Genomic DNA, 17,214 nt, shown 5'->3' on the forward strand with positions numbered 1-17,214 from the left:
TTAGCAGCTTGGACTGAGAAAATGTAAAAAATATGACCATAATAGTAAATAAGTAAAAAATACCGAAAAGATGTGGTGAGGAAGTGAGAGGTCCTTGAAATCTTGTCACAGGTTGTGGTAACAGTTCAGTGAAGGGGTAAGTGAAGTTGTGAGGTTATACCTTTTGGTTCAAGAGCCTTGTGCTTGAGGGGTAATTACTGTCCTGATCCTGATGGTATGAGTTTTGAGGGTGTTATACCTTCTTCCTGATGGCAGCAGCAAAAAGAGAGCATGACCTGAGTGATGGTTTGCCTGGTGAAGGATGCTGCTTTCTTGCGACAGCACACAGTATTGATGTGCTCAATGCAGAAAACAGTTTTATTCCTGATGGACTTGGCCATATATACTGCTTTTTGTAGGAATTTCCCTTTAAGGATATTGGTGCTCCTTTCCAGAAGGTAATGCATTCGGTTATTATACGTTCCATCACACAAGGATGGAAATTCGTTCAAGTTTCAGATTTGATGCAAGGAATGCATCGGTCAGGACTGAATTCTTTGCAGGTAGAGGATCGAGGCAAGATTTGAGGGAAGTGTAACGCTCCGGTTCAGTCGGCGACGTAAGTCGAGGGAAGATAATCTCTGGCCCCGCCAAATGTGTGAACTTTGAGTTGCAAAACCTCTTATTTGTGTGGATGCTGTGTGGTTTGTTCCCCTGTTACAAATCAGTACCACAGAATATTGGACTGTACACCATATACAATTAAATGATTTAGCTGTTTAATTCTTCATCGGACTAAAGTGTTAGTAAGGAAAAACAAAATGAAAAGAGCCCATTTTAATGAAACAGGCTAATGTGTGCAAGTTGCAGTTCACGGTTTCCCTTCTGCTGGTCCTCAGTCGATTTCTCTGGCCGTCATCGACTACTGGCCCCACTCCAAGGCCACTACTTTCTGGTGTCTACGAATTCTCCTTTCTGGCATCTTCTCTCTCCATCTTTTGCCGATAACAAAACCCAGATTACCTCGGTGGCAGCCATACAGCATGAAAATACACCTCCCGCATTGGACGGCCAGCAACTCTAACCATAACCCAAACACTGCTTCTACAGAAAGACCATGACATTAGCAGTGAAACTTTTCCCAGGGTGTTACTCTTTCCCCTCCCTCCCCCCACCAAATTTAGTGAGGTCCTCATGACATTGAAATAATTTACCAGCCCTGTATGCAAAGAACAAAGTTCAACCCAGGTGTAAAAGGCAGTGACATAGATCCTCTGAATGATCTCCTCACTGTCCCGTACAAGCTGAAGTTCTTGCAGCTGCTGCTCCCGATCCATAGCACAGTCTTGCAGTATCTGCAGCTGGATGCACCTCACGCACATGTAGTCTCCCATGGGGCTCCCAAGACACCAACATCAGGAGTGAATAACCCGCAAAGGCCTTTTAAACTATAGTAAGTATAATTGACACAATAAGAGGAAAGAGAAACATAACAAACTCAAACAGACAAGTTACCCAGAGCCAGTGCCACTTCCGTGCCGATGACTCCTTTGAGCCAGTGCTTGACAATATACTTCCTCCTGCAGCCCGTCCCAACGATCAGCGCTGCAACAATGCTGGCTCCACTTCCGCAAGCATTCACATGCTGTGTTATGGCCAGGAGCCTGGAATTGAAGATGCCTGTAAGAGGAATTCTGAAAAATACAGTAATTTCTTCTTTGAATGTCATTCCAGAGCCCAATATAAGGCTGGTAGGCGGCAGCGATCGTTGTTCAGGGAGAGTGGAGGTGTGGCACAGTGCACAGTGGGGAACGGTATGCGACGATGGATGGGACACTGACGACGCCAAGGTTGTCTGCAATGAGCTGGGCTGTCCCCCTGCCACAGCAGCAATACAGGGGGCACACTTCGGGCAAGGCAGCGGGAATATCTGGATGGATGATGTTGCGTGCAATGGAAATGAATCCGCCCTTGACGAATGTTCCTTTGGAGGATGGGGGATTCATAACTGCGGTCACGGAGAGGATGCAGGAGTGAATTGTACAGGTCAGCATAGAAGAAAGAACCTCTTTGTTTCTGCTTTCTCTCTATTGGGATTAAGAAAGACTCTACTTTTATAATTATGCCAGCCACTCTTGTTGCTGTGGGTAAAACAATGAAAATTTATGTATTCATGCTTGACGTTGTTGAGGCAGGTACAACTTAATTAACATTTTTTCTGCATCACTTAAAATGTTGGAGTGTTTCATTTGGCAAATTTTGATGTCCTAGTTGGTCGTGCATACGGGTGCTGATTCCAGCTTCATTTTGGATAAGACATAACACATCAGAGAATATAAGGATTGACTGGTAATTTATCTGTATTCAGAACAGTGAATTGTAACTATTTATTAACGGCATTTCGTTAGTTTTCTGGGGTGGACGTAAGAACTCTATTACATAAACTACATGTAAACATTTAGGGCAGGGGCGGCCAACGTTCTGCATTCCATGCGTCAAATTTTTCACGCCCGAGTTCAGATGCGCCATACAACTCTTGTACCCTCATTCAATTCCTGTAAAAATATGTTCCTATACACATCTTTAGCATTTTTACATGATATATTGATTTAATATAAAACAAGATAAAGATTACTTGCCTTAATGAGACTTTTAACAAACATATTTTGTCTTCTTTTGATTTCTTCCTTTTTCTTAATCACATCGTCTTTCCGTAAATCAGACCTAAGCACGAGCTTCAGTTTTCCATCTATTTCAGTCTGATGTTGTGTTTTATAGTGTCTATTGAGATCATGTCTTCTATTATGTGAGAAAGTGTTTTTGCAAACAATGCACAATGGTTTTCCTGACGGACCCGCTATAAATAAAAACTCATTTTCCCTCTGTTCATTGAATTCACACTTACTATCACTTTCTGCTTTTCTTTTGCTCTGTGATGGGTCACTGAATGTAAAAACAAAGCTTAGTTTTTCGAAAAGTACAAAACTGCAAATGTTCACGATGGACGAACAAAGCATAACTCCCTAGCGCATGAGTGTCAATTGTAAACTGACTGACAGAAACCGGCGACCCACTGCTGGTGCAGACGCCTGGCGTCTCAGGTTCAAACAAGTAAGAAACATTTATTGAACAGTTATAGAACGACTGCAGAACAGAAGTCCTTCTTTTCTAGTTTGACTTATTGAACTTTTTTAAAAATTGAAAACAGATCAATGTGAAAGAAGATATCATTCGCCAAAAGATGTGCACAAAATAATAAAATCACGAAACGTAATAACTAAGTTTTAGATTTCTTCTCAGTAAAACCCATTTCTAGATCTAAGCTTCTTGAATTCATGTTATAGATTTTTTTTTCTACAGGTCTGTTTTTAGTCAATACTTTTTGCATCAGTAGGCTTACTTTTTTATTATTATCATTGGGTGCAATGCACCACTTTTGGTGCATGCGCCATAGGTTGGCCATCCCTGCTTTAGGCTGTTCTGCACAAGAACTCCCAAATCCCTTTGCATCTCAGATGTTTTGATTTTACTCTGCTTAGAAAATAGTGTGCCGAATTATTTCTACTGATGAAGTGCAAGACCATGCATTTTCCAACATTGTATTTAATTTGCCTTTTCCATGCCAATACTCCCAAACTGTCTAAGTCCATCTGAATCTCTCTCTTTTGAGTTCTATTACCAACCTAATTTTCCCAATCTACCTGCATATTAAAATTTCCCCTTACTATCATAATATTTCCCATTTGGTACACCATTTCTATTTCTGTTTTATTCTGCACTCTACATTTCAGTTACTGTTCCGTGAGCTGCATCTACTGCCACAGGGTCCATTTCCATTGCAGTGTCCTTACTGAACTGACAAGGATTCAACATCTTCCGATCCAATGTCATATCTTTCTCAGTATTTGATGCCATTCTCTAACAGCAGAGCGATGCCATGCACCCAGCCTATGTTCATACCCTTTGGATACAATGTACAATGGAAATTATGCTACCCACCAAACAGTCTTTCAGCAACGAAGTGGTGATGTCCACAAGATCGTATGTGACAATCTGTAAAAGCGCCGTGTTGTTGTGCTCAATAGATGTTGAGAACAGTATTGAACCCTTTTTGATTCTGCATCCCTCATCACTGATACTCGCTCTGCTGGTAGTTTTTTCTTGTTTTATCATCTGGCCAACTTTCCTACCAGACTGACTGCGTGCTGTCTTTTCTCTTTTACCATCCGCGCTGTCCTGACCCCATTCCCTTCGGTTTCCACCCCCTTGCAAAATTAGTTTGAACTCTCCCCAATAGCTCTAAGAAGCCAGTGAGCGAGAAGGTTGGTTCCCATCGGCTTCAGCTGCAACCCTTCCCTTCTTACAGGTCATGCCTCCCCGAGAAGAGATCCGAATGATCCAAGAACCTGAAGCACTTCACTCCCTGCTGCAAATTGTCAGCCACGCATTTATCTGCCAAATCATTCTGTTTCTACCATCCCTGGCACGTGACACAGGCAGTAATCCTGAATGTGTTGCGTCTCAGCATTCCGTCCAGCTCTTTAAGTCCTCATTGCGGAACCTCTTTGTACCAAGATTTCAGGCTGCTTTCCCTCCCACTGCTCAATGCTATGGACGCAATCCGAGTCCATAGCACCTGGGAGGGAGCAACAGACCATCCGTGTGTCCCGTTCACGTCAACAAACTTTTTTTTCGATTCCTCTGACTATTGAGCCTTCCATCTCAACCGCTCACGACTCTCCCTCTTTCCTTTCTGCAATCCATGGTCAGTGCAACCCACCTGGTCTCCGTGACATTCTGCTGAGAGGTTATTTTAAAAAATAGTATCCAAAATAATACACTTAGTATTCAGGGAATTTACCCAAGAGCTGCTGTGAGCTAATTGCCTATTCACTGTCTAATTCCTTTCCTAACAGTCACTCATTTATTAGACTCCTGCAGCTCTGATGGATGATCTCCTCACTCTTCCGTGGAAGCCGAAGGTCTTGCAACCGCTGCTACCGATCCATCGCACGGTCTTGCAGTATCTGCAGCTGGACGCACCTCACATACATGTAGTTGCCTGTGAGGCTCCCAAGACAACATCTAACGTGAATAGCACGCAATTGCCTTCTAAACTACACTAAGTACCCTCCTCATGTTACCCAGTGCCAGTGCCTCTTCTGTGCTGAAGACTCCTTTGAGCCAATGCCTGACAATCCACTTTAACCACTGGCCTCTCCCAACAGTCAATGCTGCAACAATGGTGGCTCCTCTTGTGCAAACATTCACATGCTGTGTAATGGATAGGAACGTGGAACTGAATATATCTGAAGCGAATCTCCAAAAAATACAGTAATTTCTCTTTCAATGTCATTCCAGTGCCTGAAGTAAGGCTGGTAGGCGGCAGCGATCGTTGTTCAGGGAGAGTGGAGGTGCGGTACAATGCACAGTGGGGAACGGTATGTGACGATGGATGGGGCACTGAAGACGCCAAGGTTGTCTGCAATGAGTTGGGTTGTCCCTCTGCTGCAGCAGCAGTCTCGGGGGCACGGTTCGGGCAAGGCAGCGGAAATATCTGGATGGACGATGTTGCATGCAATGGAAATGAATCTGCCCTTTGGGAATGTTCCTTCCGAGGATGGGGGAGTCATAACTGCGGTCACGGAGAGGATGCAGGAGTGATTTGTTCAAAAGGTAGGCATAGAACAAAGAACATCTTTGTTTCTGATTCCTGTCTATTGGGATTAACAAAGACTCTATATTAGTAGTTAGGCCAGCCACTCTGGTTGCCGTGGGTAAAACGATGAGAATTTTTGTGCTTATATTTGATGTTGTTGAGGCAGGCACAATTTAATTAACATTTGTTCTGCATTGCTTAAAGTGCTGGAGTGTTTCATTTGGCAAACTGTTATCTTATAGTTGGTCGTGCAGACTGGTGCTGATTCCAGATTCGTTTCGGGTTAGATGTATCAGATCATAAAGTATAAGGAATGTCCGGTAATAACTCTGTATGCAGTGAATTGTAACTATTTGTTAACGGCATTTCGTTAGCTTTCTGGGGTTCACATAGGAACTCCATTTCATAAACTGCATATAAATCTTTAAGGTGCTCTGCAGAAGAACTTCCAAGTCCCTTTGCATCTCAGATGTTTGGATTTCACTCTTGTTGAGAAAATAGTTTGCAGAAGTATTTCCACCGATGAAGTGCAAGACCATGCATTCTCCAGCATTGTATTTAATTTGCCGCTTCAGTGCCCATTCTGCAAAACTATATAAGTCCTTCTGAATTCACACTCTTTTCAGTTCTATTTCCAACCTAATTTTCCCAATCTACCTGCATGTTAAAATTTCCCCGTAGTATCATAACATTTCCCTTTTGGTAGGCCATTTCTGTTTCTGTTGTATTCTGTAGCCTACATTCCAGTTACTGTTTGGAGAGCTGCAGAAACTGCCATCAGGGTCATTTTCTATTGCAGTTTTGTTACGCAATCGACAAGAATTCAACTTCGTACAATCCTATGTCACACTTTTCTCAGTAGTTGAGACCATTGTCTGACAGCAGAGCGATGCAGCCTATGTTTGTCCCCTTTCAATAAAATGTACAATGGAAATTCAGCTACCCAGCAAACAATCTTTCAGCAACAAATTGGTGATGTCCACAAGATCATACATGACAATTTGTAAAAGTACAGTAAGATCATCCAGCTTATTTCTTATGTTCTTTTCAATGAGATACAAGGCTGCTATAGTGCTTCCAAACTTTTTTTTATTCTGCATCCTAATGCACAGATGATACTCACTCTGCTGGCTGAATTTTGTCCGATCATGTGGTTGCCCTTCCTAACAGTCTGACTGCCCGCTACTTTTGTTGTTTTAATACCTTTCGTATCCTGAGACCCTTCACGCAGTTCCTATCCCCATGCTAAATTACTTCTGACCCTCCCCAAGAGTTCTAACAAACCAGCCCGAGAGAATATTTGCCCAAGTGCAACCCCTCCCTTTTGTACAGGTCATCCCTCCTCTATTTGGATTTCCCGCATCTGCAGATTTTTTTTTCCTGTTTGTGAAATGAATGTGCTTGTCTATGGCCGTACCTTAGCAGCTTGAACTGAGAAAATATAAAAAATACGACCGTAATAGTAAATAAGTAATAAATACCAAAAAGATGTGGTGAGGAAGTGAGAGGTCCTTGAAATCTTGTCAAAGGTTGTGGCAACAGTTCAGTGAACGGGTAAGTGAAGTTGACTGGTTGTACCCTTTGGTTCAAGAGCCTTGTGCTTGAGGGGTAATTACTGTCCTGATCCTGATGGTATAAGTTTTGAGGGTCTTATACCTTCTGCCTGATGGCAGCAGCAAAAAGAGAGCATGACCTGGGTGATGGTTCGCCTGGCGAAGGATGCTGCTTTCTTGCGACATCACACAGTGTTGATGTGCTCAATGGAGAAAACAGTTTTATTCCTGATGGACTTGGCCATATATACTGCTTTTCGTAGGAATTTCCCTTTAAGGATATTGGTGCTCCTTACCTGAACGTAATGCATTCAGTTATTATACGTTCCACCACAAAAGGATAGAAATTCGTTCAAGTTTCAGATCTGATGCAAGGAATACATCGGTTGGGACTACATTCTTTGCAGGTAGAAGATTGAGGCAAGATTTGAGGGAAGTGTAACCCTCAGGTTCAGTCAGCGACGTAACTCGAGGTAAGATAATCTCTGGCCCCGCCTAATGTGTGAACTTTGAGGTGCAAAACCTCTTGTTTGAGTGGATGCTGTGTGGTTTGTTCCCCTGTTACAAATCAGTACCACAGAAGAATGGACTGTATACCATATGCAATTAAATGGTTTAGCTCTTTGATTCTTCATTGGACTAAAGTGTTAGTAAAGAAAAACAAAAAGAAAGGAGCCATTTTAATGAAACAGTCCAATGTGTGCAAGTTGGAGTTCACGGATTCCCTTCTGCTGGTCCTCCATCGATTTCTCTGTCCATCATCAACTACTGTCCCCACTCCAAGGCCACTACTTTCTGATGTCTACGAACTCTAATTTCTGGCATCTTCTCTCTCCATCTTTTGCCGACAACAAAACCCAGATTACCTCGGTCGCAGGCACAGAGCATGAAAGTACACCTCCCGCATTGGACGGCCAGCAACTCTAACCATAACCCAAGCACTGCTTCTACAGAAAGACCATGACATTAGCAGTGAAACTTTTCCCAGGGTGTTACTCTTTCCCCACCCTCCCCCCACCAAATTTAGTGATGTCCTCATGACATTGAGATAATTTACCAACCCTGCATGCAAAGAACAAAGTTCAACCCAGGTGTAAAAGGCAGTGACATAGATCCTCTGAATGATCTCCTCACTCTCCCGTACATGCTGAAGTTCTTGCAGCTGCTGCTCCCGATCCATAGCACAGTCTTGCAGTATCTGCAGCTGGATGCACCTCACGCACATGTAGTCTCCCATGGGGCTCCCAGGACTCCAACATTAGGAGTGAATAACCCGTAGAAGCCTTTTAAACTACACTAAGTATGCCTGACACAACAAGAGGAAAGAGAAACATAACGAACTCAAACAGACAAGTTACCCAGAGCCAGTGCCACTTCCGTGCCGACGACTCCTTTGAGCCAGTGCTTGACAATCTACTTCCTCCTGTAGCCCGTCCCAAAAATCAGCGCTCCAACAATGCTGGCTCCGCTTGTGCAAGCATTCACACGTTGTGTTATGGCCAGGAACATGGAATTGAACATACCTGTAAGCGAAACTCTGAAAAATACAGTAATTTCTTCTTTGAATGTCATTCCAGAGCCCAATATCAGGCTGGTAGGCGGCAGCGATCGTTGTTCCGGGAGAGTGGAGGTGTGGCACAGTGCACAATGGGGAACGGTATGCGACGATGGATGGGACACTGATGACGCCAAGGTTATCTGCAGTCAGTTGGGCTGTCCCCCTGCCGCAGCAGCAATACAGGGGGCACACTTCGGGCAAGGCAGCGGGAATATCTGGATGGATGATGTTGCGTGCAATGGAAATGAATCCGCCCTTGAAGAATGTTCCTTTGGAGGATGGGGGAGTCATAACTGCAATCACGGAGAGGATGCAGGAGTGAATTGTACAGGTCAGCATAGAAGAAAGAACCTCTTTGTTTCTGCTTTCTCTCTATTGCGATTAAGAAAGACTCTACTTTTATAATTATGCCAGCCACTCTAGTTGCTGTGGGTAAAACAATGAAAATGTATGTATTGATGCTTGACGTTGTTGAGGCAGGCGCAACTTAACTAACATTTTTTCTGCGTCAGTTAAAATGCTGGAGTGTTGAATTTGGCAAATTTTGATGTCCTAGTTGGTCGTGCATACGGGTGCTGATTCCAGCTTCATATAGGATAAGACATATCACATCAGAGAATATAAGGATTGACTCGTAATTTATCTGTATTCAAAACAGTGAATTGTAACTATTTATTAACGGCATTTCGTTAGTTTTCTGGGGTGGACGTAAGAACTCTATTTCATAAACTACATATAAACCTTTAGGGCAGGGGCGGCCAACGTTCTACATTCCATGCGTCAAATTTTTCACGCCCGAGTTCAGATGCGCCATACAACTCTTGTACCCCCATTCAATTCCTTAAAAATATGTTCCTATACACATCTTTAGCATTTTTACATGATATATTGATTTAATATAAAACAAGATAAAGATTACTTGCCTTAATGAGACTTTTAGCAAACATATTTCGTCTTCTTTAGATTTCTTCCTTTTTCTTAATCACATAGTCTTTCCGTAAATCAGACCTAAGCACTAGCTTCAGTTTTCCATCTATTTCAGTCTGATGTTGTGTTTTATACTGTCTATTAAGATCATGTCTTCTATTATGTGAGAAAGTGTTTTCACAAACAAGGCACAATGGTTTTCCTGATGGACCCAGTATAAATAAAAACTCATTTTCGCTCTGTTCATTGAATTCACACTTACCATCACTTTCTGCTTTTCTTTTGCTCTGTGATGGGTCACTGAATGTGAAAACAAAGCTTAGTCTTTCGAAAAGTACAAAACTGCAAATGTTCACAAAGGACGAACAAAGCATAACTCCGTAGCACACGAGTGTCAATTGTAAAGTGACTGATAAAAACCGGCGACCCACCACTGGTGTAGGTGCCTGGCGTCTCAGGTTCAAACAAGTAAGAAACATTTATTGAACAGTTATAGAACGACTGCAGAACAGAAGTCCTTCTTTTCTAGTTTGACTTATTGAACTTTTTTAAAAATTGAAAACAGATCAATGTGAAAGAAGATATCATTCGCCAAAAGATGTGCACAAAATAATAAAATCACGAAACGTAAGAACTAAGTTTTAGATTTCTTCTCAGTAAAACCCATTTGTAGATCTAAGCTACTTGAATTCATGTTATAGATTTTTTTTTCTACAGAGCTGTTTTCAGTCAATACTTTTTGCATGAGTAGGCTTACTTTTTTAATATTATCATTGGGTGCAATGCACCACGTTAGGTGCATGCGGCATAGGTTGGCCATCCCTGCTTTAGGCTGTTCTGCACAAGAACTCCCAAGTCCCTTTGCATCTCAGATGTTTTGATTTTCCTCTGTTCAGAAAATAGTCTGCAGAATTATTTCTACTGATGAATTGCAAGACCATGCATTTTCCAACATTGTATTTAATTTGCCGTTTCCATGCCCCTACTCCCAAACTGTCTAAATCCTTCTCTTTTTAACTCTTCCTTCAGTTGGTCCTGACGAAGGGTCTCGGCCTGAAACGTCGACTGTACCTCTTCCTGGAGATGCTGCCTGGCCTGCTGCGTTCACCAGCAACTTTGATGTGTGTTACTTAAATCCTTCTGAATTCACTGTCTTTTGAGTTCTATTACCAACCTAATTTTCGCAATCTACCTGCATATTAAAATTTCCCCTTACTGTCATAACATTTCCCATTTGATACACCATTTCTATTTCTGTTTTATTCTGCACTCTACATTTCATTTACTGTTCCGGGAGCTGCATCTACTGCCACAAGGTCCATTTCCATTGCAGTTTCCTTACTGAACTGACAAGGATTCAACATCTTCCCATCCAGTGTCAAATCTTTCTCAGTATTTGATGCCATTCTCTAACAACAGAGCGATGCCATGCACCCAGCCTATCTTCATACCCTTTCGATACAATGTAGAATGGAAATTCAGCTACCCACCAAACAATCTTTCAGCAACGAAGTGGTGATGTCCACAAGATCGTATGTGACAATCTGTAAAAGCGCCGTGTTGTTGTGCTCAATAGATGTTGAGAACAGTATTGTAACCCTTTTTGATTCTGCATCCCTCATCACTGATACTCGCTTTGCTGGTAGTTTTTTTTTGTTTTATCATCTGCCCACCTTTCCTACCAGACTGACTGCATGCTGTCTTTTCTCTTTTACCATCCGCGCTGACCTGACCCCATTCCCTTCGGTTTCCACCCCCTTGCAAAATTAGTTTGAACCCTCCCCAGTAGCTCTAAGAAGCCAGTGAGCAAGCAGGTTGGTTCCCATCGGCTTCAGCTGCAACCCTTCCCTTCTTACAGGTCATGCCTCCCCGAGAAGAGATCCAAATGATCCAAGAACCTGAAGCACTTCACTCCCTGCTGCAAATTGTCAGCCACGCATTTATCTGCCACATCATTCTGTTTCTTCCGTCCCTGGCACGTGACATAGGCAGTAATCCTGAATGTGTTGCGTCTCAGCATTCGGTCCAGCTCTTTAAATCCTCATTGCGGAACCCTCTTTGTACCAAGATTTCAGGCTGCTTTCCCTCCCACTGCACAATGCTATGGACGTGATCCGAGTCCATAGCACCTGGGAGGGAGCAACAGACCATCCGTGTGTCCCGTTCACGTCAACAAACTTTTTTTTCGATTCCTCTGACTATTGAGCCTTCCATCTCAACCGCTCATGACTCTCCCTCTTTCCTTTCTGCAATCCATGGTCAGTGCAACCCACCTGGTCTCCGTGGCATTCTGCTGAGAGGTTATTTTTAAAAATAGGATCCAAAATAATACACTTAGTATTCAGGGAATTTACCCAAGAGCTGCTGTGAGCTAACTGCCTATTCACTGTCTAATTCCTTCCCTAAAAGTCACTCAGTTATCTGACTCTTGCAGCTCTGATGGATGATCTCCTCACTCTCCCGTGGAAGCCGAAGGTCTTGCAGCTGCTGCTCCCGATCCATAGCACGATCTTGCAGTATCTGCAGCTGGACGCACCTCACATACATGTAGTTGCCTGTGGGGCTCCCAAGACTTCAACATCTAACGTGAATAGCACGCAATTGCCTTCTAAACTGCACTAAGTACCCTCCTCATGTTACCCAGAGCCAGTGCCTCTTCTGTGCTGAAGACTCCTTTGAGCCAATGCCTGACAATCCACTTTAACCACTGGCCTCTCCCAACAGTCAATGCTGCAACAATGGTGGCTCCTCTTGTGCAAACATTCACATGCTGTGTAATGGATAGGAACTGGGAACTGAATATATCTGAAGCGAATCTCCAAAAAATACAGTAATTTCTCTTTCAATGTCATTCCAGAGCCCGAAATAAGGCTGGTAGGCGGCAGCGATCGTTGTTCAGGGAGAGTGGAGGTGCGGTACAATGCACAGTGGGGAACGGTATGTGACGATGGATGGGGCACTGAAGACGCCAAGGTTGTCTGCAATGAGTTGGGTTGTCCCTCTGCTGCAGCAGCAATATCGGGGGCACACTTCGGGCAAGGCAACGGGAATATCTGGATGGATGATGTTGCGTGCAATGGAAATGAATCCGCCCTTTGGGAATGTTCCTTCCGAGGATGGGGGAGTCATAACTGCGGTCACGGAGAGGATGCAGGAGTGAATTGTAGAGGTCAGCATAGAAGAAAGAACCTCTTTGTTTCTGCTTTCTCTCTTTTGCGATTAAGAAAGACTCTACTTTTATAATTATGCCAGCCACTCTTGTTGCTGTGGGTAAAACAATGAAAATGTATGTATTGATGCTTGACGTTGTTGAGGCAGGCACAACTTAATTAACATTTTTTCTGCGTCAGTTAAAATGCTGGAGTGTTTCATTTGGCAAATTTTGATGTCCTAGTTGGTCGTGCATACGGGTGCTGATTCCAGCTTCATTTTGGATAAGACATATCACATCAGAAAATATAAGGATTGACTGGTAATTTATCTGTATTCAAAACAGTGAATTGTAACTTTTTATTAACGGCATTTCATTAGTTTTCTGGGGTGGACGTAAGAACTCTATTTCATAAACTACATATAAACCTTAAGGGCAGGGGCGGCCAACGTTCTACATTCCATGCGTCAAATATTTCACGCCCAAGTTCAGATGCGCCACACAACTCTTGTACCCCCATTCAATTCCTGTAAAAATATGTTCGTATACACATCATTAGCATTTTTACATGATATATTGATTTAATATAAAACAAAATAAAGATTACTTGCCTTAATGAGACTTTTAGCAAACATATTTCGTCTTCTTTTGATTTCTTCCTTTTTCTTAACCACATCGTCTTTCCGTAAATCAGACCTAAGCACGAGCTTCAGTTTTCCAACTATTTCAGTCTGATGTTGTGTTTTATAGTGTCTATTAAGATCATGTCTTCGTTTTCACAAACAATGCACAATGGTTTTCCTGACGGACCCGCTATAAATAAAAACTCATTTTCCTTCTGTTCCTTGAATTCACGCTTACTATCACATTCTGCTTTTGTTTTGCACTGTGATGGGTCACTGAATGGAAAAAGAAAGCTTAGTTTTTCGAAAAGTACAAAACTGCAAATGTTCACAAAGGACGAACAAAGCATGACTCCGTAGCACACGAGTGTCAATTGTAAACTGACTGAGAAAAACCTGCAACCCACCGCTGGTGCAGACGCCTGGCGCCTCAGGTTCAAACAAGTAAGAAAGATTTATTGAACAGTTATGGAACGACTGCAGATCAAAAGTCCTTCTTTTCTAGTTTGACTTATTGAACATTTTTAAAAATTGAAAACAGATCAATGTGAAAGAAGATATCATTCGCCAAAAGATCTGCACAAAATAATAAAATCACGAAACATAATAACTAAGTTTTAGATTTCTTCTCAGTAAAACCCATTTCTAGATCTAAGCTACTTGAATTCATGTTATAAACTTTTTTTCCTGCAGATCTGTTTTTAGTCAATACTTTTTGCATGAGTAGGCTTACTTTTTTATTATTATCATTGGGTGCAATGCACCACTTTTGGTGCATGCGCCATAGGTTGGCCATCCCTGCTTTAGGCTGTTCTGCACAAGAACTCTCAAGTCCCTTTGCATCTCAGATGTTTCGATTTTACTCTGTTTAGAAAATAGTCTGCAGAATTATTTCTACTGATGAAGTGCAAGACCATGCATTTTCCAACATGGTATTTAATTTGCCTTTTCCATGCCCATACTCCCAAACTGTCTAAGTCCATATGAATTCACTCTCTTTTGAGTTCTATTACCAACCTAATTTTCCCAATCTACCTGCATATTAAAATTTCCCCTTACTATCATAACATTTCCCATTTGGTACACCATTTCTGTTTCTGTTTTATTCTGCACTCTACATTTCAGTTATTGTTCTGGGAGCTGCATCTACTGCCACAGGGTCCATTTCCATTGCAGTTTCCTTACTGAACTGACAAGGATTCAACATCTTCCGATCCAATGTCATATCTTTCTCAGTATTTGATGCCATTCTCTAACAGCAGAGCGATCCCACGTCCCCAGCCTATGTTCATACCCTTTGGATACAATGTACAATGGAAATTCAGCTACCCACCAAACAATCTTTCATTAACGAAGCGGTGATGTCCACAAGATCGTATGTGACAATCTGTAAAAGCGCCGTGTTGTTGTGCTCAATAGACGTTGAGAACAGTATTGTAACCCTTTTTGATTCTGCATCCCTCATCACTGATACTCGCTCTGCTGGTAGTTTTTTTTTGTTTTATCATCTGCCCACCTTTCCTACCAGACTGACTGCGTGCTGTCTTTTCTCTTTTACCATCCGCGCTGTCCTGACCCCATTCCCTTTGGTTTCCACCCCCTTGCAAAATTAGTTTGAACCCTCCCCAATAGCTCTAAGAAGCCAGTGAGCGAGAAGGTTGGTTCCCATCGGCTTCAGCTGCAACCTTTCCCTTCTTACAGGTCATGCCTCCCCGAGAAGAGATCCGAATGATCCAAGAACCTGAAGCACTTCACTCCCTGCTGCAAATTGTCAGCCACGCATTTATCTGCCAAATCATTCTGTTTCTACCATCCCTGGCACGTGACACAGGCAGTAATCCTGAATGTGTTGCGTCTCAGCATTCCGTCCAGCTCTTTAAATCCTCATTGCGGAACCTCTTTGTACCAAGATTTCAGGCTGCTTTCCGTCCCACTGCACAATGCTATGGACGTGATCCGAGTCCATAGCACCTGGGAGGGAGCAACAGACCACCCGTGTGTCCCGTTCACGTCAACAAACTTTTTTTTCGATTCCTCTGACTATTGAGCCTTCCATCTCAACCGCTCAGGACTCTCCCTCTTTCCCTTCTGCAATCCATAGTCAGTGCAACCCACCTGGTCTCCGTGGCATTCTGCTGAGAGGTTATTTTAAAAAGTAGTATCCAAATTAATACACTTAGTATTCAGGGAATTTACCGGAGAGCTGCTGTGAGCTAACTGCCTATTCACTGTCTAATTCCTTCCCTGACAGTCACTCAGTTATCAGCCTCCTGCAGCTCTGATGGATGATCTCCTCACTCTCCCGTAGAAGCCGAAGATCTTGCAGCTGCTGCTCCTGATCCATAGCACGATCTTGCAGTATCTGCAGCTGGACGCACCTCACATACATGTAGTTGCCCGTGGGGCTCCCAAGGCTTCAACATCTAACGTGAATAGCACGCAAATGCCTTCTAAACTACACTAAGTACCCTCCTCATGTTACCCAGTGCCAGTGCCTCTTCTGTGCTGAAGACTCCTTTGAGCCAATGCCTGACAATCCACTTTAACCACTGGCCTCTCCCAACAGTCAATGCTGCAACAATGGTGGCTCCTCTTGTGCAAACATTCACATGCTGTGTAATGGATAGGAACGTGGAACTGAATATACCGGAAGCAAATCTCCAAAAAATACAGTAATTTCTCTTACAATGTCATTCCAGTGCCCAAAGTAAGGCTGGTAGGCGGCAGCGATCGTTGTTCAGGGAGAGTGGAGGTGCGGTACAATGCACAGTGGGGAACGGTATGTGACGATGGATGGGGCACTGAAGACGCCAAGGTTGTCTGCAATGAGTTGGGTTGTCCCTCTGCTGCAGCAGCAATCTCGGGGGCACACTTCGGGCAAGGCAGCGGGAATATCTGGATGGACGATGTTGCGTGCAATGGAAATGAATCCGCCCTTTGGGAATGTTCCTTCCGAGGATGGGAGAGTCATAACTGCGGTCACGGAGAGGATGCAGGAGTGATTTGTTCAAAAGGTAGGCATAGAACAAAGAACCTCTTTGTTTCTGCTTTCTGTCTATTGGGATTAACAAAGACTCTATATTAGCAGTTAGGCCAGCCACTCTAATTGCCGTGGGTAAAACGATGAGAATTTTTGTACTTATATTTGATGTTGTTGAGGCAGGGACAATTTAAATAACATTTGTTCTGCATTGCTTAAAGTGCTGGAGTGTTTCATTTGGCAAACTTTTATCTTATAGTTGGTCGTGAATACAGGTGCTGATTCCAGATTCGTTTCGGGTTCGATGTATCAGATCATAAAGTATAAGGAATGTCCGGTAATAACTCTGTATGCAGTGAATTGTAACTATTTGTTAACAGCATTTCGTTAGCTTTCTGGGGTTCACATAGGAAGTTCATTTCATAAACTGCATATAAACCTTTAAGGTGCTCTGCAGAAGAACTTCCAAGTCCCTTTGCATATCAGATGTTTGGATTTCACTCTTGTTTAGAAAATAGTTTGCAGAATTATTTCTACTGATGAAGTGCAAGACCATGCATTGTCCAGCATTGTATTTAATTTGCCGCTTCTGTGCCCATTCTGCAAAACTGTCTAAGTCCTTCTGAATTCACACTCTTTTCAGTTCTATTTCCAACCTAATTTTCCCAATATACCTGCATGTTAAAATTTCCCCGTAGTATCATAACATTTCCCTTTTGGTAGGCCATTTCTGTTTCTGTTGTATTCTGTAGCCTACATTCCAGTTACTGTTTGGGGAGCTGCG

At 42.8% G+C, this 17,214-nt stretch overlaps 1 protein-coding gene across 4 annotated transcripts in view; it reads left to right on the forward strand.

Moving 5' to 3' along the window:
• LOC134338942 (deleted in malignant brain tumors 1 protein-like) overlaps positions 1-17,214 on the forward strand; it is a 164,160-nt gene that overhangs the window by 71,235 nt on the left and 75,711 nt on the right. For all 4 annotated transcript variants that reach the window (XM_063035155.1, XM_063035154.1, XM_063035156.1 and 1 more), the window contains exons 2-6: positions 1,714-2,025; positions 5,341-5,655; positions 8,769-9,080; positions 12,534-12,845; positions 16,150-16,464. In XM_063035155.1, coding sequence (XP_062891225.1) covers positions 1,914-2,025; positions 5,341-5,655; positions 8,769-9,080; positions 12,534-12,845; positions 16,150-16,464 — 1,366 coding nt within the window. In that variant the 5' untranslated portion in view covers positions 1,714-1,913. The remainder of the gene's footprint in view (positions 1-1,713; positions 2,026-5,340; positions 5,656-8,768; positions 9,081-12,533; positions 12,846-16,149; positions 16,465-17,214) is intronic.

The sequence above is a fragment of the Mobula hypostoma genome, chromosome 28, assembly GCF_963921235.1.
Source record: "Mobula hypostoma chromosome 28, sMobHyp1.1, whole genome shotgun sequence".
NCBI classification, from domain to species: Eukaryota; Metazoa; Chordata; class Chondrichthyes; order Myliobatiformes; family Myliobatidae; genus Mobula; species Mobula hypostoma.